The sequence below is a fragment of the Bubalus kerabau genome, chromosome 10 (genome assembly GCF_029407905.1).
Source record: "Bubalus kerabau isolate K-KA32 ecotype Philippines breed swamp buffalo chromosome 10, PCC_UOA_SB_1v2, whole genome shotgun sequence".
NCBI classification, from domain to species: domain Eukaryota; kingdom Metazoa; phylum Chordata; class Mammalia; order Artiodactyla; family Bovidae; genus Bubalus; species Bubalus kerabau.
In genome coordinates, this window is record NC_073633.1 from 86,102,334 (window position 1) to 86,126,626 (window position 24,293).

The 24,293-nt window shown below is 50.6% G+C and overlaps 1 protein-coding gene across 2 annotated transcripts in view; it reads left to right on the top strand.

Annotated features, from left to right (window-relative positions):
• GALNT16 (polypeptide N-acetylgalactosaminyltransferase 16) overlaps positions 1-11,721 on the top strand; it is a 100,577-nt gene extending 88,856 nt beyond the window's left edge. For both annotated transcript variants that reach the window (XM_055538442.1, XM_055538441.1), the window contains 3 exons: positions 5,631-5,772; positions 6,581-6,703; positions 9,591-11,721. In XM_055538442.1, coding sequence (XP_055394417.1) covers positions 5,631-5,772; positions 6,581-6,703; positions 9,591-9,728 — 403 coding nt within the window. In that variant the 3' untranslated portion in view covers positions 9,729-11,721. The remainder of the gene's footprint in view (positions 1-5,630; positions 5,773-6,580; positions 6,704-9,590) is intronic.
• The last annotated feature ends 12,572 nt before the right edge of the window (positions 11,722-24,293 follow it).

Below are 24,293 nucleotides of genomic sequence, written 5' to 3' on the forward strand. Positions count from 1 at the left end.
TCTCTGCTGTGAAAAAAATAGAGACACAACTAACAATAGGGGCCGGGTTTAGTGAATCGTGATCCATTGACCTAAACAAATATTATGTGTCAATTAATATTATAATCATAAACTGAGTAAAACATGGGGAAATGTTTGCTTCAGCAAATGAGGAAAGAAAGTGAAAGTGAAGTCGCTCAGTTGTGTCCGACTCTTTGCGACCGCATGGACTATGGCCTACCAGGCTCCTCCGTCCGTGGGATTTTCCAGGCAAGAGTACTGGAGTGGGGTGCCATTGCCTTCTCCAGGAGATCTTCGCGACCCAGGGTAAAATGAGCAAATGAGGAGCCAACATGCAAATGGTGTATGTATGTAGGCTACAGGACAGTAAGCTGTAATGACTGCGGGCCTGAGGCTGGGCAGAGTTGATTCTTTTTATTTCAGAATCCTTCTCAGCATCTTGCCTATGTCACTCCTTACCTCCTCCAGGTCTTGAGTCATCTGTCCCGCCTGCAGGAGACCCCCCTGACCTCTGCGTTTGCAGACTGACCCTTCCCCAGCACTCCCTGCTTCTTTTCCTCCGTCACCCTTATCGTCATGGAGCTTCTGTGTGGGCAATTAATGTTATTGTCATCTTCCCACATTTGACAGTAAGCTCCATGAGGCGAGAGGAATTTATCTGTCTTGTTCACTGCCTTACCTCCAGCCCCTAGAACAATGCCTGTCACAGAATGGGCACTCAATAAATAGTTTTATTTTATTTGATTTTGGTGTCCCAGATCTTGTTTTGGTGCACAGGTCCTTCCTTTTGGCACCCAGGTTTCTCGCTAGTTGTGGTTCAAGGGCTTAGTTACCCCATGACATGTGGGATCCTGGTTCCTTGCCTAGGGATGGAACCTGATTTTCCTGCGTTGGAAGGCAGATTGCTACCAGGGAGATCTGTAGGTGTTTTTAACTAAATAAATTGCATAGTCAATAAGGCTCAGTAATAACTTTGAAATTAGCATTCTCGCTTCTAGAACTGTCATCTCAGGAACAGCTGTCTCCCAAAGGATGCTGTCATGATTTTCCAGAACATTCCACCGCTCAGAGCCTGCATATCCTCAAAGGAGGCAAATCTTTGAGGGAAGATTTGATTTTGGAAAAACAGCCGTGGTTAGGTTATAACCAAGTCCAATGAATAACTTAGTTGATTAACCCAGATATTACAGTCCTGGGTCCCAAACACAGGGTGACAAGATGGAAACAAGTAACAAGAATAAACTGACTCTGTGAGCAATGCTCAAGGAATTCCAAAACAATTTGAGCGGCAGCAGCATCCTTGGAGAAAGTTGGCGGCCTGGATAACCCCAACTCCCTAGACGATGGCTGTGAAGGGAAGAACATTAGTTTATGAAAGTATAATAAATGAACAGCTTCCTCAAGTGGCCACTTTGAAAAGGATAGTTTTATTCAGACGTGCCATTTCTGAGCAAACCAAGCATAGTCATGTCTTTATGTTCTGTCAGAGTTCATATGATCTGGTTGGAGCCGAGGACTCGAGCCTCAGGCAGGAGTTAGGGAGCCATGGAAGGGGATCCTCCCACACCCCAGTCCCCACACAGTGCCCCATGTCATCCCCTGAGGACCAAGAGGAAGAAGTACTGATCGTTTTTAACTAGCATCAGTCTGAATCCATCACAAGACAGGAGAGTGGATGAAACCAGCCGTGCTAAATGAGGAGCATAAGTCATCTTATTTGTTTTGTCACCATGTGGAAGCTTAAAAAAAATGAATTTTTGCTATTAAGGTAGAAACTGCAGTTCGTTCTTACCCAGGTTACTCATTGTCAGTCTGTTCCTTCATGTTCTGCCTCGGTTCTCGGGGGCCTGGAGTGGATCAGACTGTTAGACAGAAAGGAGTTTTACAGGCCCAAATGATACCAAGTTTCCTCCACACGGGATCCCAGGAGTTGGGCCACACTTGAACGTGGTCAGTGGGGAGACTGAGGAGGCTGAAGGGAGGGGCCTGTGCTTTCCTAGGCCTGCCTGCAGTCCTGCTATGGCTTGGCCGCTTTTCCAAATCAGAGTTCTGTGGCTGGCTTCAGCAACTGCTTATATATACTTTTATTAGGATGGTCAGGAACAGTTGTGCAGGCTGTGCATTGTACAAGCATACCACATTTGAAGGGTGCTAGTCACACAGTACTGTACCTTTATTACAACAATTCCTGGCAAATGATAGTAAAAGTCTTCTAACAAAATCAGTATATTATGATGGTTTTCTAACATAAGTAAAGTGTCTTGAAAAAAGGATGCCTATTGCTATTTCTAGAAAGGCGTCATAAGGGCTAATGGGAGCCCTGGCAGCCCAGCTTCGAGGTGGTCCATAGAGAGGAAAACAGATACAGACTTAAGAGGGCTGCCAGCAAATAGAGGAGCTTAGCCTGGCTCTGCCAGGAAGCAGGGGAAGGGTGGTGATGGGCATCCCAGCTGCTCCAGGGCTGCTACCACATCAGACACCTCAGGAGCTGCATCTGGTCTTTATTTATTTATTTTTAATTTGTTTGGCTGCACCAGGTCTTCGTTGTGGCATGTGGGATCTTTAGCTGGCACGTGCAAACCCTTAGTCGTGGCATGTGGGATCTCATTCCCTGACCGGGGAGCGAACCCAGGTCCCCTGCATCGGGAGTGCAGAGTCTTAGCCACTAGATCACCGGGGAAGCCCCTGCATCTGGTCTTGAGATTGCTGCCTGAGCCCCAGGTTTCCTCCATAAGCATCAGTGGGCAAGCTTTGGTGTCAATGACCATTGCCACACTTGGACAATGCCCACCTCATCTCTGCAAGCTGATCATCTTGCACATCTTCCCAAGCAACAGCAGGTAGGGAGGAGAAGAGAAGAGAAAGGTCTGGAACAACCTTGGCCTCTCGAAGAGGGCCCCGCAGGACCTTGCCTCTGTGTAGAGGGGAAATACAGTCCATTGCCCCTGGATGAAGCAGCGGGGGTGGAGCTTTGCCTCTCAACAGTCTTGCACCTAGCAGGTTGCAAACTTAAATCCTACAGTGATCAGACAGGTAATGTAAATAAGTCAAGTAAGTGAGGACACAATAGGGAGTGGAGGGGACTGTGGCAAATTGAAATGGGTAAGCCCCACCCGTAGGCTGGGCAGCTGCTGCTCCTGACAGTGTGTTAGTGCTGACCCAGATGCAAGTTTGATGTGACCTGACCTTCCTGTATTTTTGAGAGAAGCTGGATTTTTCTGTGTAATGGTGAAATACTGCCAACTAATTAAAAGCACCAACGACCACACTGTGCAGGTCAGACAAAACCTGTCCAGGGCCTGATTTAGCTTGGGGGCCAACAGTTTTCAGCCTCTGTTCTCGAACTGCATATGACCTCTTGCGAGAGACAGGGGAGCAGTTCTGAAGGGGCACTGCTGCCAGGAATATGGAGAGAAACTGGAAAGTTCTCACGAGCCTCCAGGAGAGCGGTTTGGTTCTGGAGCTCCAGGGGCTTCCTGTCAGCCCTGAGAAAGGGAGACCTGGTTTGGTTGATGTCCACATCAGAGACTGCCAGCACTCTTCTGATCTGCACCCGCAACCAGGTTCTCTTCTCAACAGATGTGATAGAGACAGATAAATTAGGCATGTGGTCAGACTACAAGCCCCACTGATTTCCCATCACCTGACCTGTGGGTCCATAATCCAAGCGCATATATAACCTTCTAAACCCAGGAATACAAACCCGTGTCAGCTGGGGCCAGCATCCCATTCGGGTTTATTACCCATGGGGTAAGACAGTGTGTCTTATATTTGAGCTTGTGTGTGTGTGTGTATGCGTATGTATGTGTATGTGTTTAAATATACTTTCCTGTGCATATAAAATGTTCTAATAATACACTCTTTTCAAAACCTACCTGTTTTACTTAACAGTATCTTATAAACACTTCCCCATATTACCAGATATTCTTTCTCAGAGTCCTTTTTAATGGCTGAAGGGATTTCGACAGATAAGTCAGAATTTACTTAGTCCTGTACCTATTGTTGGATATCTAGGAATTTCCAGTGTTTTCAGTATAACCAGTCACTCTGAATGAGTATCATTTAAACTAAATCTCTGCACCCATCTATAATTATTGCCCTAGAATAGTAAGTTTCAGGAAGTGGGATCATTAGGTCAAAATGAGGTCGCTAAGAGTCGGACAGGACTGAGTGACTTCACTTTCACTTTCCACTTTCATGCATTGGAGAAGGAATGGCAACCCACTCCAGTGTTCTTGCCTTGAGAATCCCAGGGATGGGGGAGCCTGGTGGGCTGCCGTCTATGGGGTCGCACAGAGTCGGACACGACTGAAGCGACTTAGCAGCAGCAGCAGCAGTATGCACACTTTTAAGGCCTTTGATACATAGTACCACACTGTCCTCTAGAAAAGGTGGGCCAGTTTATGCTCCCATCTGTGGGATATGAAAAGATCCAATTCCAAGCCACTGCCAACACTAGGTAGTAATATTTAACATATATGTATATATGCATATATACACACATACACTTAAATATATAATTTGTATATTATTTATATATTATATGGTCTTCCCTGGTGACTCAGATGGTAAAGAATCTGCCTGCAATGCGAGAGACCCAGGTTCGATCCCTGGGTCAGGAAGATCCCCTGGAGAAGGAAATGGCAACCCACTCCAGTTTTCTTGCCTGGGAAATCCCATGGACAGAGGACCCTAGTGGGGTACAGTCCAAGGGGTCACAAAAATCGGACACAACTGAACAACTAACACTTTCACTTATATATATACACTTAAGTATTTTATGTATATAAATATATAGAAATTCCCCTGGTGGTCCAGTGGTTAAGACTCCATGCTCCCAATGCAGGGGGCCTGGGTTCAATCCCTAGTCAGGGAACTAGATTCTACAAACTGCAAATAAGAGACTGCATACTGTAACTGAAGATCCTGCAGGCTGCAACCAGGACTCAGCATGGCCAAATAAATAAATATTTTTAAAATAAATAAATAAATATACCTGGGGTGGATTCATGTTGATATATGGCAAAAACCAATACAATATTATAAAGTTAAAAAATAAAATTAAAAAAAAATAAATAAAACCAAAATAAATAAATAAATATACATATATGGCAAACAAACAATGGTAACTCTTTAATACATATTTCCTTAGTTATTAGTGAGACTAAACACATCTTTATATTTGTATATTTTACAATTGCCTCTTCAAAGCAACTCCTTCCTGTCCTCTTGAGATTGCCCACTGAGCCCACATCTGAGTCTCAGCCTTTCCTCCTTCAGGACTGGGGAGCTCCGGCTTCTGGTTTGAGCTCTCTCCCACCAGCTCCTCTCAGGCCTGGTCTGAAGGGCAGTCCCTGGGGCTCCCAGAGCTGCCCAGAACCCAGGGAGGGCAAGGCCCAGTGTTCCCAGGGGGACCCCTGCTCCCTCACCATCCCTTGCTCACCTTCCCCTGCTGCCAGGCCTGCCTCTCAGTGTCCCTCCCCATGGAGACCTGGGTGCCCTGGGATTGCCTGGGCCCTGCTCTCTGGGTAAGCATGGGTCACCTCGGGGTGGGGGCCCTGCTCTCTGGGTAAGCATGGGTCACTCCGGGAAGGGCAGACGCCAAGCCTGATCACTGCCTTTTCTTTCAGTGTCCCCGTGAAGGAAGTGCTCCCGGGCATCATTAAGCAGGGGACTAATTGTTTAGAATCCCAGGGCCAGGACACAGCTGGTAACTTCCAGCTCGGAATGGGGATCTGCAGAGGGTCTGCCAAGAACCCCGCAGCGGCCCAGGTACGTTGCTTGGGACCTCCAGGTCAGGCCCAGGAGAGGGCTTAGGGGCCTCCATCTGCCCAGTCTCATCCTCTCTCTTGTCTACACCCTCCACAAACCCACTTTTCCAAGGACCCTGCAAGCTGCCCCCTCACACTCTGCTCCTTGGGTCTGCTCCCGCCACACTCCACCCATGTTGTAGCCTGTCACACAGTTGCCCCCTGAGCACCACCTGCTTTCTGCTTGCAGGGGCAGAAATGCCACCCAAACAGAACCCAGTACTCTCCCCAGATGCAGCTGTGGGCAGCCTGCATAGACAGGCATCAGAGTGTCCAGGACTCCTGTGAACACGTGTCCAACATATGAGAGTTGATGCATTCACATCAAACTAGAACAGGTCGTGGAGACCCTGGCATGGACCTGACCCCAGCTGCCCTGCTCCCATGTCCTATCTTTCTTCCCATTCCTTGAGCATCCTTTCATACATCCTCTGGCTGGCTCCAGATTAGCTTCTCCATCCCAATATTTTATTATGAAAAAGTTCAAACATATAGAAAAGTTGAAAGAATTATACAGTGATTAGCCATCCACCCATCCCTAGTTTTGTAGAAAATTCTACCAAAATACACAGGGTATTTGCTTTATCATCTATCTACCCATTTATCCATTCATTGCTGTATTTTTTGGCTCAGGCAGCCCACTCCAGTATTCTTGCCTGGAGAATCCCATGGACGGAGGAGCCTGGTAGGCCACAGTCCACGGGATCGCAAAGAGTCAGACACGACTGAGCGACTTCACTTTCTTTCACTTTCTGCTCCTTATCTTGCAGGCGTGGCTCTTCACTGACCATCTCATCCAGCAGCAGGGAAAGTGCCTCGCTGCCACCTCCACCTCTGTCTCACCAGGATCCCTGGTCGTACTGCAGGCATGCAACCCAAGAGAAGGCAGGCAGGTAAGCCTCCTTGCCCCCAGGCACAGGTTGACCAGCAACCCAGGGGAACATAATGAAGGTGTGACATATAGATTCAAATAAGCCCTCCAGAGTGAGGACTGGGGATGCCTAAGCCAGTATCCAGGCAAGTCTGTTGTTTTCCTCATGAGGAAGTACTTTGGGTAAACAGTTGTTAAATGTCCATCCCGCATCCTGTGAGCTCCATGCGGGCTCACTATTTTTATCTTGTCAACACTGTATCCTTAGTCCCTGACAACCAGTACAGCCAAAACAAATGTGAGGTTTTATTGAGAACCTGTGCCAGGGGTTTTACGTAGATTATCTCATCTAATCCTCCCAGCAGCCCAGCAATCTGGCCCTTAGTGTGTGCATGCATGCATGCGAAGTCGCTTCAGTCATGTCTGACTCTTTGCGACCCCATGGACTATAGCCCGCCAGGTTCCTCTGTCCCTGGGATTCTCCAGACAAGAATACTAGAGTGGGTTGCCATGCCCTCCTCCTGGGGATCTCTCCAACCCAAAGATCAAATCTGCATCTCTTATGTCTCCCGCATTGGCAGGCAAGTTCTTTCCTCTAGCACCACCTGGGAAGCCCCAGGCCCTAGTACTAACCCCATTTTAAAAGTGAAAAACTTAAGCTCCTTGAGTTTAAGAAATGTATCAGATCACACCGCTGTGAAGGGGTGGAGCTGAGATTCAAACCCAGTGTGACTCCTAAGGCCACAGTCCTGCCCCAGCACATAGTAGGTGTTCAGTAAGTATCTCCTGACTGATGGCTGGCTGGGGAAACTGAGACCCAACTATGGTGCTTTCCAAGCTGGCATACCCGTCTCCTGTGAACGCTGCCTTTTCCACTTGTCAAACTTTCACTTGCCCTGTTTTCACTAATCCTGGGAGACAGATCAGGCTCGCCTGTTGAGGAAGAAACAGATACTTAGAGAGATGCAATCACTTGCTCAGGGCACACAGCAGCCGACGACAGAGTCAGCCCCGCTCCATTCCTGGCTGAGAGGGCTGCTTATCTGCCTGGGAATGGACCGGAAGGCCAGAGTTCTGCTTCAGCCCCTCCTCTGCCTGCCCCTTCTCGGTAGCCCCCACTGTGCCTGATCCTGGCCAGCTTGCAGGGCATTGCAGGGGCAGGAGGGCGCCTGGCCTCTCAGTCAGCTGCCAGGGTTTTCTTATCTCCCCCTTTTCAATTGCCTGGGTCAGTTCTTTCTTTAGGGATGACTGGCAGTTTGCTATTTCATTCTGGAAAAGCAACCACATCCTTCCTCTCCCTCCAGCCTCCGTGTGTGTGTGTGCATGTGTGTGTGTGTGTATGAGAGAGAGAGAGGCTTGGGTGCCATGGTCTGCTCGCTGGCTGGGACACTGCAGCACGTCCTACCAGTCCCTGCCTTCTCTGCCCCTGCAGGGATGCATGTCTCCAGGCTCCCCTTCACCTGGGGTACTGGCTTCTGTGAGAGTCAAGCCTTGAGCCCACTCCCACCCACTCTTTGCTGAGGCCAAAGTCAAGGCAGTAGCTCCGAGGGCAGCCACCCCTCTCTGTGTTCCCCTTCATGCTGACCCAGGACTCCTAGGAATCTCTTTGGCCACATTCCTTCTGCCCTGCAGGTCCTACAGGGCCCCCAACAGCGGAGCCCCTCTTCCAGAGGACAAGGGTGAGCAACTCTCCCACTACCAGTGACTTCTCCAGTCTGGGCCTCCGTTCCTAGTCCTCTGTTGACCCCATTTCTGAGGCCACCTGGGTATCAGTTGTGGGAGAGATACCTGTGTAGAGCAGTGAGACCCTCTTGACCTCTCTGAGCCTTCATCTCCTCACTTATGAAATGAAGGGCTCCCTCCCTGCTGTCCCTGGTAGGGATCTACCAGAACTGAGACTGTGGCAATGGAAGGGCACCATGAGATGGTATTCTTTCTCTGGCCAGGCTAGAACCTAGTGACCAGGAGACTCTGGGGGAGGGACCCCAAGCCTGTGTCTGATGACACCAACAGGTAATGAGAATCCCATGATTTGGGGAGCACTTCCTCATGACTGATTGATTCAGTCTTTACATTCATTCTTCATAGAACAAAACTAGATGAAAGATGGATGAAAGAATGGCATGGCCCAGCAGTGCCAGCCGGGGAATGTGGCCAGCCCCTCCCAGGGGGTCAGAGACTAGAAGACCACAGGCAGTAGGATGCTGTGAGTTCCAGAGGGACCAAAGGCCCTGTCCTGCCCACTGCCCTGGACCTTGAAGCCAGGAATCCCTCTCTGCTGGGACCACATGGGCAAGAAAGACTGGTTCTCAGCGATCTGTATCCCCCAGCCCGCACTCCTAAGGGAAATCCAGACCCTGCAGCACCGCCCCCACGCCTTCCACCTTGTTTCCACCTCCCAGATGGTTCCCTTCTCTGCCCACGCTGTGTCCCCTTGCAACTGGGGCTGCTCATCTCCCTTCTAACTGTGGCTCCAGCAAGTACATGGCCCCTCCCACCCATAAACTAGGACCCCACCTGCAGCAGATCTTCAGCTGCAACCAAAGAGACTGTGTCTATGTCTAAAGGGAAGCTGGAAAGGCAGATTTCTATGTGACGACTAAGCCAAACTTTAGATAAGTGCTGTGCAGGCCAAACAAAATCCACCTCTGGATTACATTCAGCCCGTGGACCTCTGACTAGACAGTAACTTCATGCCAACCTATGGAAGCAAGAACACATCAGAAGGGCTGGGTTTAAAACTTGTATGTGGGGTGCAGTGCCTCTTGTCTTTAGTGCAAAGGACACAGACTATTTAAATGGGACTGTGTCCTAGGGCCATTTACACCCATGTGTAATGCGGGTACTGATGTTATTATTATTAATCCTTGTTTTTCTCTCTCCCGCCCCTTTTCTGCCTCTCCCCTCAGAGATGGAGGAGAAAAGCCTCTTTCATCCAGCATTCAGTCAGCGGCCTCTGCCTGGAGGCCAAGCCCGCCCAGCTGGTGACCAGCAAGTGCCAGGCCGACGTCCCAGCCCAGCAGTGGCAGCTGTTGCCGCACACATGACCGTAGCCCCCGGCCTCCTGTACCTTTTGCATGAGACTTTGGGACCGGAAGGGGGTTGGGGTGGGGGAGTATAAAGCGGGCCGTCTCCATCTCGTCACATTTCTGCCGGAATCATCAGCCAACACCGCTGCCACGACACACGATGCTGCAAAGCTTGGATGGGGAGGACGCAGGGGGAATGCCCTGCTTGCTGTCCTGGCCACCACCTGGCCTTGCCTGGGGATAACTGGACTGCGACTGGGCAGCCTGGCCCTTTGTTACTGCCCTTCACCCTCCCAAGGCCTGGACAGTGGTTTGGGGCCTCTCCTCGTGGGCTGGGGAAAAGGAAGACAGCATTCCCCCCGAGTCTTGCTGGGCCCCAGGGGCCTGCCTGTTGGGTCGGGCACAAGAGGAGAGCGTGGGCAGCCGTGGACAGGAGGCAGGCGGAAGGCAGAGGGAGGGGCAGCCTGTGGGCAGGTGGGGAACAGGAAGAAGTGAGCCGCTCAGGGGTCTGTCCCGGGCAGGCGCTGGGTTGGGTGCGGGAGGGATGGGAGCCAGGGCCAAGGATGGGTGAGCTGCAGAAAGACGGGAACAGAAAAGCTGCAAAGCACGGAAAAGAATTGGTCTCGCCCGGGGGCCTAGTTCCTCCCAGGGCCCAGTGCCTCCAGTCCCGCGCTCTGCTTCCCACGTTCTCAGCAAGGCGCTGCAGGGGCACCTCCAGGGGCAGCCTCGGGACCCAGTTTATTAAACAGATCCCACTTCTGTTTGGATATGTGTCAAGACCAGACCTCTCCCTTGGGCCTTAAAGACCAGCGGGTTCCCGGAGCCCCTGCCTCGGCGCACCGGGTGGACCCCCATAAGGACAGGCACCACTGAGCAGCCCCGTCCTTCCCGCTAGTTTTTTACTCCTGCCTTCTCTAAAGCCCTTGCCTCTTTAAATACAGCATCGTTATGGGGTCGGGGCGCAGGGCGGTAAGAACGGGGAGCATCAGTAAGCCATGGGGACTAAGTCGTCCAGGCTGGACTCCCCACTGCCAGAGGGAGGCCCTTGGGGCTCAGCTACTGCAGTGGCCAGCAGGCTGGCTGGCGGCCCCAGTTTGTACAGAGTTCCCAGTTCCTTCTCACACCCACTGGGCCTCTCTCCCCCTCCCCCATGTCCTGGTCTTGGAACCGCTTCTGCTATTAATATTTCCAACATTCCTGTTCCCCCGCCCCACTGGCTTAGGCCGAGTGATCTTAGGCAAAAGTCTGGTGATACCAGGATTCCTGCGGGGGGGCAGCGGTGGGGGTTGTCTCCTACCCAAAGCAAATCAGCCTGGAATGCCTAAGGAGTTCATAGATTCTGGAGGGCCCAGGAATCTCCTGAAATGGTCCCCCAAATAGTGCATGTGTGTGCATATATGCACTGTCCTGGGGAGAGGATCCATGGACTGTCCCAGGTTCATACAGAGGCCTCTGGTCCCCGGAGGGTCTGGCCTTTTCTGGATTGAAGCTGCCGCGCCCCTCCCCTTCCCTAGTGTGCCTCAACTGCTTTGGCCCCACTCCCTCTGCACAGCCTTGGGGCTGTGGTCTGCCACACCCACCCTGGAGGGCTCTCAGTGGTTTCCTTTCACCTCCTGGCTGTCCGCAGTGCTCCTGGGCCTCAGTCTGCACCCCCTGCGCTCACAGCGAGGAGCCCTTGGCCCCCAGAGCCACACTTTTGCCATCCTCTGTGAGATGTTTATCCACCGCCATCTCCCTTGTGTGTGTGTCTACCCCGGCGGGTAGCGTGGGCCTTTGGGACGGGAATCTCGGGCCTCTCTTACTGAAAGTAAGAGGACTGCCATTCAGCCTTTCAGAGGGCCCCTTCCTTCCCTGTGATTGGACCGGGCTCAACACCTGTCAGCCTCCTTTGGGACTCAGCCCTGTTCTGTTTTTGCTTTTCCTCTTCTTGACCAAAGCATGTGCCACTCGCTGTCCCTGAGGACCTCGTCTTTATGAAAAACACCTGGAATAAAACCACTTCTCACATGGGCATGTGCACCAGTGCCTTCCTTTCTGATTCCAGAGCCAAGGCCTTCAGCATCTCCCTCCCGCCCTCTATTCCAGAAAACTGAGCATGCTCAACTCTCACCTCCTCCTGCACTTGGTAGCTTGCTCCTCCACCTACGTCCCCCTCCGTGGGACCTCAGGGACTCCTGGACAACAGGCTGGCCACCCTGGGGGAAGCCAGGAGATGGGGCAACTGGGAAGGGAGCCCAGGCTCTTGTGACCTCATCATGGGACCCTACTTTGGGGCTTCGAAGTGGAAACCAAGGGGCTTCTCTGAATGCTTGTCTTTCGGTTTCTCCAGCCCTCTCTCCTTCCTTAGGTGCCAGCTGGTCCCTCTGAACTGCCCTTCCTCTCCCCTGCCACACAAGAAGGCCGCAGTAAAAATGCAGGTGGGGCAATTTTCCTAAGTAAAAACAGCGAAGTCATTCCAGCATGAGTCTTACCACCCTAGCCTTGTTTGCTTGGGTAGCAGATGCTCTGTCTAATGTTTCCATAGAAACCAATGGAAAGCCCCCACTATTTCTGTAATCAGAAACTGAACCTACTCAGGTGAAAATAAGCACGGCCTCAGCACACAGATCAACTGTAGTGGGCAGGCCAGCAGGTGACTAAGCCTCCCCGGACACAGCCATTCTCACCCCCACCCCGACCTAGTCTCAGGGTGGCTCATTTGGGATTCTCCAGAACTGACCACCAGGCCCGATGGGCCCGGAGCAAAGCTCTGGCTGGTGACGGTTCCGAGCACACGATGTGGCTGCAGAGTCCTTCTGTCCATCATCCTCTCAAGGAGCTTAGCCCACGGCCTGTCACCTTCTCGGGCCACCCTCCCGGCCTGGCTGAGTCAGCGTTCCTTCCATTTGGGTCTGGTTTCACTCCCACCCTTGAAGGGCTCTGGTGCTGGCTTCTCCTGAGCGGTGCTCTCTCTTGCCCTCCTCTAAGCCTCTCCAGAGGCCCGTTCTCTCTCTCACCCCATTCTCTCTCTCACCCCTCTCTTTTTTTCCCCTGGGAACTAAGGCTGTCTGCTGTTAACCAGCCTCTGGAGGATTCAGTAAAGCCCCGGGGCTGGCCATTAACCACCAACAGCCTTGGGCCTTATGTAACCCGAACCCATCAGAAAAGAGGAGTCTTCCAGAGCGCCCAGGGAGGGGAGGCGGGGAGGGGAGTCTGCATGGGGCCAGCAGCAAGGGGTTCTCCGTCCCTGGCCTCTGTGACTTGCCTTCACAAAGGCTTCTCCTGGAGAAACTCCTGGCTCCCCCGGGATGGGTATCTCTGCTCATGGCTAGGAGAATATCACCCAGGCAACATCTCTGTCCTCCCAGGGGTCTGGCGCCCTCAGGCCTGCGGAGGATGGTTTCCAGTGGGGTGTGGTCCTCTTCCCACCAAAGAAACAGGAAAGGAGACCTGGAGAGGAAGGGCAGGAGTTCATGGTGTCCACAACTTTATCCTGGTGAATGTTCTCAGTGTCTGTGGTATTTCTTAGTCCCCTGCGACGGTCTGTTTCCTCCAGAACAGGAAAGGGGGGGACCCAGGCAGCTTCTCTCATCTTAAAAGGTCTTCACAGTCAGGCTTTTAGCAAAGACCTTGCGGTGGAGCAGGGAAGGGCCACTCTGTCCTGACCTGGCAGTTGGGCTGTGGGCAGCTGAGCTGGATGGTGGCTTTGGAGAGCTGGGAAGGGTGTAGCAGGAGTGGGGACCCAGAGACCTCAGTCAGCCCGGAGCCATCCCAGTCTGCCACTAAGCTAGCTGAAAAGTTACTTCATCTCCCAGCCTTGGTTTCCTCCTCTGTGAAATGGGTTCACTCATAGCTCTTGAGGGTTTTGTGAGGACTGGTTTATTTAATGACCACGAAGTACCTGGCCCTTTCTACTGCTTAGTAAGTGTGTGTTATTGCTGCTATTAACAAGCATTTTCTGAGTGCCCGCTGCATGTCAGGCACTTTGCCAAGGGTGAGGACACAAATGTAAACAAGACAGAAGCGTTCTAGAACTGTTGTTCTAGCAGAGGAGATGGACAGATACAGGCACACGTGTGTGCTGTCTCTTCAGTCATGTCTGACTCTCTGAGACCCTATGGACTGTAGCCTGCCAGGCATCTCTGTCCGCAGAATCCTCCAGGCAAGAATATTGGAGTGGGTTGCATTTCCTTCTCCAGGGGATCTTCCCAACCCAGGGATCGAACCCAGGTCTCCTGCGTTGCAGGTGGATTCTTTACCACCTGAGCCACTGGGGAAGCCTGGACAGATACATAGGCACTAGAAGATAAAACCACAGGGGAGGCGGGAGCTATGGGAGCACCACAGAGGGGGCTGGAAGCCAGGGAGTCATAATGCTTCCTGAGTAGCTGGGCTCTACACTGACATGACCTTCTGGGCTTTACCTGTCTCGGTCCAGGTAAAGCATGGGCTGGGTGAGGCCTGATGAAGCCAGCGGGCCATACTGGCCAGCCGGAGGAGGCTCAGCGGCAATTACCCAGCGGTCTTGACTTTTTCCCCCGTGCACGCAGCATGGTGATGCTGTGGACCAGGCTGTAATCAGAGAAGAATTCTAGATAGAACTACGGGAACCATTTAAACCCAAACAGATGTGTCTTCTTCTTCTTGAGCCAGTGACTATTCCTCCAGGGCTCAGTTTTCTCAGTCTGGGAAGGGCCAAGCAAAAGGTGGGAAGAGATGGCCTGGAAAATTCAGTGATCCTTATGTGGAGAGAATGAATACAAATGACCGGGCAGGTGTTCAGAAAGACTCGATTTCTTCTTGCTGTCTTGCTCCCTGGTTCCGGTTATCTCTGACCCCTCAAGCAATCTGAAAATCAGACCTGTCTTTCAACAATTCTTCTTTCAAATAAGTTGTCTGTCAAGGTGCATCCAGATAACCTTCTGGAATCACCTGTGCTTGTAAGTGTGCTTGTGTCCAGGCTCCCACCTAGATCTGCTGACTCCCAGTTTCATCTGTGTGATGACGGGTGCCCCGGGCGGCCATCAAGTTTGTACTGCTCTGAAGTGGGGGGGAGTGTGGAGTGGGGAAGCCATGCGGGGGAGAGTCAGGCCAGCTGGCTGCAGACTGTGCACGCTGAATACACTGGCCCTCGACCTCACTGCGAGAGGAAGAGGCCAAGGGGAAGGCACGCGGCCCCTTGGGCTCCCTGGGAGCCGGATGAATGTGGAGACCAGGTTTGGGGGCCAGAGCAGAGCCAGAACCTGCTCCCCCTTAAGGAGAAATGCCCCCAGCTGGGAAGGAGAGTCCAGAACCAGGAGAGGAGTCAAGGGGCCTCGCTGGGGCCTCTGCCACCATCTGGGTGAGAAGCGGCTGTCAGCAAGCCAGGAGGCTCTCTAAGGCCCACGTGGCTTGAAGGCCCCCAGCCCTCTAGGGCAGTTGCAGAGCTCCAGGCTCCTCTGCTTCCGGTCAAGGATGGCTCTAGCCCCGACGGACGCTGCTCTCCAAAGCCTGTTCTCCCTAGGGGTGGGCATGTCGGCGGTTGTTAAGGTGAAATCAGGTCACAGTGAAACAATGGGAGCTCCCATCCTCCGTCCCTCACCCTGCAATCCAGCCAAACTGCCGTGCGTCCTGTTTCTGGAAATTGTAGCTTGTCTTCTCCTGTTTGTACTTTTGTGTTCCTTCTACCCTCTAATTTTCCCCTTGGATCGAATGCTACCCATTTTCCAGACAAATGCTGCTTCTGTAAGGAAACCTGCCCTACCTTCCACCTGCCTGAAAACGTCTCTCTGGAATGTTTCTTCAGTATCTTGAATGTTCCTCTCTGGCTGCAGTGAGCACCTTCTTCCTTATGCCTCCTTATGCCGGTGGACTTGTCTTCTCTCTTCTATTGAAGCGGGACTATAGGACCTGTGTCCGCTTCAGCCTCGTACTTCCCACAACCGGATCCCAGAGCCTGGTTCTCGGACTCCCGGTAAATGCTGGCTTGTTGAATGAATGAAATGAAAGATTGTAGCTGGGTTTTGCTTGTTTTTTTTGTGAGTGATAAAGTGTTTTTGCATTTAGGAATCAGAACATTGCATTCAGAAAGCACCCAATCTGTATTTGTTCATTTTTTCTCTCACTTTTCTTTAAAAGCTTGGCATCTTCACAGCTCCACGCTTCCTGCTTATTAGTCTCTGAGCCCCACAAAATGAAACACAGAGGATGTGGGGGGCATTTCCTGGGATCGAGCATTTCCTGGGATCCCAGAACAGAATAGGGCTACCACGTGAGTTTTCTCATTTGGTGCCCACGCTTCCGTGAGGTAGGTTCTGGTGTGACCTCTTTAGGGATGAGGCAGTGGGGGCTCAGTCAGGAGAAGAAACTTGCCCAAGGACAAATAGCAAGGTTTAAACTCAGTTCCACAGAAGTGCAGGTGGTCCCACAAACCAGCAGCATCTGCAACGTGTGGGAACTTACTAGAAATGCAGACTCTTGAACTCCACCCAGACCTATTAAATCAGAAATCCCGGGAGTGGCGTTCAGCCATCTAAGTTTAACAAGCCCCTGGGACATTCTCATGCACACTCGGGTTTGAGAGCCACTGGTTTGATGACTGAGATGGTTCCTGGTCTCCTCCTGGAGGGCGTGGGTTACCACCTGGCACCAAGGGTCAGAGAGCTGACACTGTGTGCAGCAGGCCTGGCCTCTGCTAAGCAGGCTGCAGAGCTCTGGGCTGTGATGGATGACTCTGGGGCAGAGGGTGGGTGGGCACGAGCCTGGGCCATGGCTTGCCCCTGAGCCAGATGCCGCATGCCAACCTTGCTCTGTGTGATTTATGAGTTTCTTCCCCAGTACCAATCACAGATGGCTGACTTGGTTACAGAAGAGTTTCTACTCCAGAAGATTCATTAATCAAGAAATCAGCACTACACCTCCCAAGCCTACAGGATGGGCATACGTTTTACCATGAGTTATACAATTAAGTCCTTTTTATGGATCAGCCAACTGATGACATTCATAGCCAATGTGTTGTGTGTGTGTGTGTTAGTCACTCAATCATGTCCAACTCTTTATGACTCCATGGACGGTAGCTCTCCAGGCTCCTCTGTTCAAGGAATTCTCTAGGCAAGAAAACGAGTGGGTTGCCATTCCTTTCTCCAAGGGATCTTCCCAAACCAGGGACTGAACCCGGGTCTCCCACATTACAGGCAGATTCTTTACCATCTGAGCCACCAGCGAAGCCCCTCCATAGCCAATACTACCACTTATCCACCAGTGACTGAGTCACACATTTCAACTTCTTTAATCCTAACAACAACTCTATCAGGTAGGTGTTTTATTATCACCCCATTTACAAAACTAGGAAATTAAAGCCCAGAGAGGTTAACATACCTGCCCAAGATTACCCAGCTAAGTCAGAGGTAGAGCCAGAATTTGAACTCATGAAGTCTGACCCAGGGTCCAGGCTTCTTCCTGCCCTTCATTGCCTTTCACATTTTAGTTCATATCCTTGTACCAACTTCTGTATTTTTGTTTCCCCATCTTGCAGTTAAGGAAAGTAAGCTCCCTTGTAAAGCTCTCAGTCTTATCCCGGATCCCAAATTTTGTCCCCCTACACCCACATCCTTCCATGGCTGATTCTTAGACACCAAAGAGACAGGGCAGGCTGAGGTTGGCTCTACTATCACCTTCTACAGATGTAGACACAGGTTGAGAGGCTTAGACACCCAGAGTCATGAGGTAGGAAACTGGGAGCCTCAGGAGACCTGAGAATACAACGTTCTGTGACGCAGTGACGGGCAACTGCTGACGGCTCTGCCTGGTGCCAAGTGTCAGGAAGGTGAGACCCCCCTGAAAGACCTAGCCGCCCAGGCCAGGGCTGTTTGCTACATACACTATCTGCTGTCTCCCTGCATCCTGACCAGGACTACTTCCACGTGCTTTCCTGGACTTGAGGTTCTTTGTTCTGCATTATTGATCCTTAGACGCTAGTCTTGTGCCTGGTCAGGCAGCACCTCCTTTTGCACACCAGACTCTGTGGCTTCGTCCAGCTGGGCTGAGGACTTGGTTCTCTGCGAAGCCCGGTAGGTTCATCCACAGTTTTCACCAGGCACCTGGGTCTTTGTATGCTCATCAAGCAGCTGGGCTCATTTTAAATTTATAACCAAGTGTGTCCATCCCAGTTATTTCTTGGCTGCTATATTGTGCGACAGCAGGGGTGGAGAGGAGCGTCCCAGCCTGGCAGGAAGAGAACGACCGCTCCAGCTCTGGCTCAGCCCTTTATAAGCCAGGTAATCTCCAGCAAGCGGCTTAGGCTTCCTGAGCCTCAGGGTCCTCAACTGAAAAACGGGGGTGATGTGGGTGAAGGTCAAATGAGAAGATGTCTGTGGTCAGGTCCCAGATTAGAAAGCACATACAGCCATCCAGGAAGGACTGGGGAGTGTTTTTTGGACCCTGGGGCAGGCCAGAATGGCCAGACACCAAGGCTGTGGATTTCCCAGCTACTGAGGACATTTTCCCGGAGAAGGCAATGGCACCCCACTCCAGTACTCTTGCCTGGAAAATCCCATGGATGGAGGAGCCTGGTAGGCTGCAATCCATGGGGTCGCTAAGAGTCGGATACGACTGAGCGACTTCACTTTCACTTTTCACTTTCATGCATTGGAGAAGGAAATGGCAACCCACTCCAGTGTTCTTGCCTGGAGAATCCCAGGGACGGGGGAGCCTGGTGGGCTGCTGTCTATGGGGTCGCACAGAGTCGGACACGACTAAAGTGACTTAGCAAGGACATTTTCCAGCCATCAGGACAAGACCTAGCAGCTTATCTGCTGGGGCACGTGGGAGAGGGAAGCTGACCAGGAAGAGAAGCAGAATCCCAGCATCCACTTTGTTCCTGGCTGGACCTTGCTGATATGGCTCCAAAATCTTTCTGGTGGCACTCGCTTTGACTTTTGAGAAGTAGAGAAAGCCAATTCAGCAGTGGACTTGATGTTTCAACAAGGATTTGAGAAGCTTCAGACTGGTAGGGAGGGCAGGATGGGAAGCCCGAGGGAGGGTTACGAAGCAGAAGCGGGGTTCCACCTGGGGCCCTCAGAGCAGAGCTGCCCCTCTCATCGGCATCCCCTGGCTGACATGCACCAGGGCTTGTGGGATGTGCCGCTTAGGGCAGAGGCGATGGGGGCTGTGATGACCAGGGTCCTCTGTCTGCAGAAGCCACACAGGGCACGGCCTCGCCACTCTCGGCAGGCCTGAGGGAGAGTAACAGGGCCACCCCTTGAGAAGGCCCCACAGATCCTAACTGATGACACAGAGGAAGCCTCTGTGTCACTGCTGGGAGGCCGCTTCCCAGCCCAGGGTCCGCTCTGCCCGGTAAGGCGGCAAGCTGAGAGCTGCGGCCTGGCTGTTCCTCTGACTAGCTGGGCAACCTGCCCCAAGTTACCTCACCTCTCTGAACCTCAGTCCCCTGCCTGGTAAAACAGTGATGAAACTACCTGCTTCTGAGGGATGTAGTGAGAGCTGAATGAGGTGACATTTGTGAATGGACCAGAATAAACAAAGAAAACAGGGTATGGTGCTTACAGGGGTGTCCAAAGCCTGTGAGGGAAGAAGTGTTAGTCTTGTTTGCAGCTGGACCCCCAGAGTTTGACGCAGAGGATGTGGTCAGTGCTGCTGCTAAGTCACTTCAGTTGTGTCCGACTCTGTGTGACCCCATGGACGGCAGCCCACCAGGCTCCCCCGTCCCTGGGATTCTCCAGGCAAGAACACTGGAGTGGGTTGCCATTTCCTTCTCCAATGCATGAAAATTGAAAAGTCAAAGTGAAGTCGCCTAGTCGTGTCCGACTCTTAGCGACCCCATGGACTGCAGCCTACCAGGCTCCTCCATCCATGGGATTTTCCAGGCAAGAGTACTGGAGTGGGGTGCCAATGTGGTCAATAAGTGTTCATAAATGAATGAATGAATGAGTGCAGCTCTGTGTGAGGCAAACAAGTCTCCCTGGGAAGCCCTTGATTCCATCCTCAGCCCCAGCCCTGGTCCAGGTTTCCCAGGACTCCAAAAGGGTACATGTGCTCAAGATAGGTATGTGTCAGAATTGCACAGTTTGCAGGCAGAGGAGTCCGGGCAGGCATTTATCTGAGAGATGGACAAAGGATGTAATTCATGGGCAAGAACGCTGGGAACTTCCTTGAGATTCTCCGCCTCCATCCCTAGCTGCTGCGGGAGGAGCCTTCCTAAAGGTTCCTAGGGGTCGGTATTTCCTCCTCTTACTTTGAGTCAGGGCTGTATTCGAATCCCCTGACTTTCTTACATTCCCACTAGAATGCAAACTACATGAAGATAGAGACAGCGCCTAGCGCAGCACCTAGCATGTGGTAGATGCTCAAGAAGTGCTTGTTGAATGAATGAACAAGAGCAAGAAGGCTGCTGTTCTCTCTATTCTGAGAGACTAGTCTTAGCAGGGTTGTGGGGGGCATGTCAATTGTTCTCAGCTTTCTTATATAATATGGTTATTGATTTGGGTTTTCAAGGAATCAGGCGAGGTTTGACCAGTGAAAACACTTTTTCAGCAGGCACAGGGAGACCCAGTATTTGCACGTTAATGCCAAATCAGTGCTTGATTAAACAGACAATGAATGTGAGAACAAGGATAATACAGCAGAGATAATGCAGCAAATTCAGATGGGGATCACCTACCTTGTTAGAAAACTGCCTTACATACTAATGAATTCATTAAAGGCTAAGTCAGTGAGAACTGCAGCTTTGGGATTAAGGTTTTAGTTTAAACTGCCAGCAGAGAGAAACTGACAAAAGGCTTCACTGTGGTCGAAGCCCTGGTCTTCTTGAAGCTTTTGCCCAGGGCCATGTCTCGGCTCCTGGTGTTGGAGTCCTTAGTTTATTTGCATACAAATTGCAAACATCTACAAAGTCTTTGCTCAAGCAATTTTTGAGTAAAATATTATTGCTTCCCTGAAGGATATAATTCCTTGGTTTTTCTCCTCAATATTCATCTCACTTAGCAGTCACTCACATTGACCCAGATTTTCCACCCCGGGAGTGTACAGGAGTGGGAGGAGCCAAAGGAAGGTGGAGCAAAGAAAGGCGTGGCTGGTCAGGCCATGGAACCTGCGTTATAGAACATGCAGGATGGGACTTAAGTGGTTCTTTTTTTAAAAGACTTTTTATGTGGATCATCTTAAAATCTTTATTGAATTTGTTAACATTATTGCTTCTGTTTTTTATGCTTTTTGGTTTTTCAGCCTTGAGGCAGGGAATGAACCCATACCCCCTGCACTGGAAGGAGTCTTAACCACTGAACAGCGAGGGAAGTCCCCAGACCTAAGTGTTGTAAGTATTATTTCATTTGATTCTCAAGCCAACTCTCTGGGAGTTGACCTTATTATTATCTTTATTTGTAAGGAGGAAATCAAGTTTAGGAGATGTTATGTGAGTCATGCTCAAGGTCACAGAGCTAGGAAACAGCAGGACCAGGACTCCAAGAATGATTGGCTCCAGAATGATATCCTTGAATCATACTATCTCTGTAAATCACTTACCCTTTACAGAGCTCTAAATGTACCAGGCAGTCACCTAATGCATAAACTGTTAAGAATCTCAAAAACAGTGAGAGCAGTGTGGGGTCTTTCTGAGCATAGCTCCCTGAACAACTGCACACACTGCACACCCATAAAGCTGGTCCTGAGTCGGGGTTCTGGGTGGAAACATGTCTGTTTCGTCTTGGAACTGGGCATTAAGTCTGGCACATGACAGACATTTAGACTGTTGGCTAACTGAACGAAGCAATGCAATAAATATTCATCCACTACTACATACCAAGCCATGTTCTAGGCACAGGGAATATAGCAGTGAGCAATACCTACAAGGTCCCTGACCCCCCAGGGCATACATTCTAGAGGGAGAGAAAAACAAGTAACCTGCAAGATGTATCAGATTATTCAGAGATGCTGATAGGTGTTACACATAGGTCAACAGGGCCTATGTGATTTAGTTACTAGGAGGGTAAAGGCTTCTATTAAATAGGATAGGAGTTAGCACTGATGTAAGACGTGAGTGCTAGGAGGCAGCCAGAGGAAGAGCATTCTGGCAGAGGGAGTAGTGAGTGTAAGGCCTTTCACTTGGCCAGAATGAAAGAACCACGTAACTAGGGGGATGCACCTGTACCGGGGTTACCTGTGTGCGGAGCTAGAGTCTTGAGCTCTGCCTGCTGCCTTCCTGTCTGTCTCATTTTGTTCTGCTCCCCCTTTCCAGTCACTTTGCCAGTCTTTACTCTACTGTTTTGGTTTTTTATATTTATTTTTTGGACTGTGCTGGGTCTTTGTTGCTGTGAGGGTTTTCCTCTAGTTACGGTGTGCAATGGGTACTCTCTATCTGTGGTGGTGGGTTCATTGCAGTGGTTTCTCTTGCTGTGGAGCATGAGGTCCAGGATGTGCAGGCTTCTGTAGTTGCGGCATGTGGGCTGAATGCCTGTAGTTCAAGGACTTCTAGAGCACAGGCTCAACAGTTGTGGCACATGGGCTTAGTTGTTCTCAGCATGTGGGATATTCCCGGATCAGGGATCAAACCCGTGTCTCCTGCCTTGGCAGGTGGATTCCTTACCACCGATCCATCAGGGAGACCCACCAGTCTTCTCTGAATCCCTCAAATGCACTAAACTTTTCCCGCTTAGGGCCTTTGTGCTGCAGATCCTCTGCCTGTTACCTGCTTCCCTCACTCTGACTGGCTGGCTCCTTCTCATTTTTCAGATCACAGCTTAATGTCAAGCTTTAAAGGAGGGTCTCTGCCTCTGCAAGCTCAAGTAACTTGAAATATTATTCTCTCTCAAAAAACCCTGATGATTTCCTTCATAGTAATAGCCACATTAGTTTTTAGTGTTGACTGTAAGCACCATGAAGATATCATGGATTGGGGTCACGTCTGCTTCATTCATTTATGAACTTCATTGAGGTAATAAAATGAGAATTGACCTCTGAGCCCACATTACTTTATAATGAAACCAGATTAATAGGTAAGTGCAGTTAAGAGTAACTCTTTGAAACTAACAAACATGTTGAGACTCTATTATTTAGAAGGCATTAGGGATTCCAATATGAAAGACCGGGTTTCTTCTTCCAAGAGCAGAGATTATTGAGGGAGCTGGACAATCACACCAACAATGCCACACAGTGTGATTAAGAGTCATGACAGAGAATGCTACTAGAGCTTAGAAGATAGAGGAGTGAGTGGAGAGATCAGGTGATTGGGGAGATCTTCCTGGATGTGGTGATACTGGGTTGAGCCTTAACCTATGATCAGGGGTAAGAGTGTGTGGGCCTTGCAGAACTAGACTGCTCATAAAAGGAAGGGCCTGTGCAAAGGCAAGCAAGAGCTCATATGGTGTACTCAAGGGACTGACAGTCAGAAGTGTGGTGGGAGCAGGGATGGGATGGGTGGGAGCTAAGTTTGACAGGTGCTAATCATAAAGAGCCTCGGGGATCAAGCTACAAACTTGGATTTTTATTTTAAGAGTAATAGAGAGCTTTAAGAATACTAAGCAGGAAACCGACATGATCATACTTTTATTATAGGAAAAAATCTCTGCTGCACAGCAAGAAAGAGGGTGGACTAGGAAAGAATAGTGGTGGAATCTGTTCTTTTATCAGCAGGACAGTCCCCTCCTTTTCCAGGGAACTGTTCCTTCTCTTGTGGTTTGAATAGAAGCTTCCATTTTGTTAGAATGTATTAGTCCTCTTTCACCAAGTAACAAATTACCTCACAATTTAGTGACTGCAAACAACTAATATTTGTTATCTCATAGTTTCTGTGGGTCTGGGATCCAGGAATGGATTAGCTGGATGGTTCTGGCTCAGGGATGTCACGAGGTTGCGGTCAGAGCGTCAGCCAGGGCTGCAGTCATCTCAAAGCTCAACCAAACCCAGAGAATTCCCTCCCAAAGCTCGCTCACATGACTTCTGGCAGGCCTCTGATAATCTGCCTCCAAGCCTGCTCACCAGGGTTTCCCTATCGAGCTGTCTAACAACATGACAACTGGCTGCCCCCAAGTGAACAATCCAAGAGACAGTGTGCCTAAAACGGCAGCCACAGCCTTCTCATAACATAACATAGGAAGCGAGAGTCCATCATTTCAGCTGTATCTTTTTATTAGAAGAGCAGCATCAATAAGTCCACACGTGAGAGCAGGCCTTTACTCAAGGGCACAGCTACCAGGAGGACCAATATGGGGGACCATCCTAGGGACTGCCTACCACACCGCTGAATTATTAATTAGGCCAGCTGACCCAAGCTGGGCCAACTAGAGCATTTCCTTGGGATCTGTGCACTCAGTCAGAAAGAAGAAATCTTTCTAAAGTAGTGAAGCTTGCACCTCCCTGGTGGTCCAGTGGTTAAGAATCCTCCTGCCAATGTAGGGGACATGCCCTAGGGCCCATGCTCTGCAGCAAGCGCAGCCACTGCGATGATAAGCCCAAGCGCCACAAACAGAGTAGCCCCTGCTCACCGCAACTAGAGAAAGCCCACATGCGGCACCAAAGGCCCAGCACAGCCAAAAATCAAATTCAAAACATGTATATATACATAATTTTTAAAATAAAATAATTCAATTAAAAATATGTGTGTGTGTATATATA